The sequence below is a fragment of the Egretta garzetta genome, unplaced genomic scaffold (genome assembly GCF_000687185.1).
Source record: "Egretta garzetta isolate BGI_Z169 unplaced genomic scaffold, ASM68718v1 scaffold1136, whole genome shotgun sequence".
Lineage (NCBI taxonomy): Eukaryota > Metazoa > Chordata > Aves > Pelecaniformes > Ardeidae > Egretta > Egretta garzetta.
Window position 1 is genome coordinate 233,899 of NW_009260127.1, and position 925 is coordinate 234,823.

Sequence of the window (925 nt, forward strand, 5' to 3'; positions counted from 1 at the left end):
GCACGACCCACGGGACTGGGGCTCGTTTCGGGGGTGCTGCGGCAGCACCGGTTAGAGCCGGAGTCCAGCCCCGGCGCGTGGCCCTTCACCGAGGTGAGGAGGAGGAAGGCGGTGGTGAGGTCTGAGGGGGTCTGTGTCGCCCTCTTCCCCCAGCGTTCCTCACCATGGCCCTCGTCTTGCTCCACACCTTCTGGGGAGTCATCTTCTTCGACGCCTGTGAAAAACGCCGGTACTGGTGCCTGGGGCTGGTGGTTGCCAGTCACCTCCTCACCTCGGGGCTGGTGAGTTTGATGAGCCAGAGCCGACCAGACCTGCACCGAAAGCTGTCCCCAAAGTAAAGTGGTTGTGGCTGTCATTGGGTGCCCATCTGGGCATGGGGAGGGGGTCATGGGGATCCCCGCTGCTGCTTCAGACTCCTGAAATCCCTGCCTTGGAGCTGGGGGGCGAGTCCAGGCCCTCCTGGGCACCTCCAACCTGCTGGGGTGCACTCAGGGGAAAGAGGGTTAACGAAGGATTGGGGGTTGGACGGAGGATTTGCTGCTGAGCTCTTGGCAGGAGTTTAAGCCAGGGTTACTGGAGCTGTGCTCTGCTCAGAGGGCCAGGCTCCCCTTTCCCCCCCTCCGTGGCTGTCTGGGGGGGCTGTGGGGACAGCTGGCAGGCAGTGACATTCCTAACATGGTGCTTTCCATCCCCCAGACGTTTCTGAACCCCTGGTATGAGGCCAGCCTGGTCCCCATCTTCATCATCACCCTCTGCACGGGCCTCTGGGCCTTCTTCACCGCCGGGGGCTCCTTCCGCAACATCCTCAAGTGCCTCTCCTGTAAGGGGGTGACTGGGCAGGGAGGGGCACGCCACGGGGGCCTTTCTGGTGGGCCTCTGTCCCCTTTTGGGGGGCTTGGCCATGGGTGGTGGGGGGCAGAGCTGC

At 63.9% G+C, this 925-nt stretch overlaps 1 protein-coding gene across 1 annotated transcript in view; it reads left to right on the forward strand.

Annotated features, from left to right (window-relative positions):
• APH1A (aph-1 homolog A, gamma-secretase subunit) overlaps positions 1–925 on the forward strand; it is a 4,991-nt gene that overhangs the window by 3,185 nt on the left and 881 nt on the right. Inside the window, exon 6 of the mRNA XM_009641451.2 lies at positions 697–868. Coding sequence (XP_009639746.2) covers positions 697–868 — 172 coding nt within the window. The remainder of the gene's footprint in view (positions 1–696; positions 869–925) is intronic.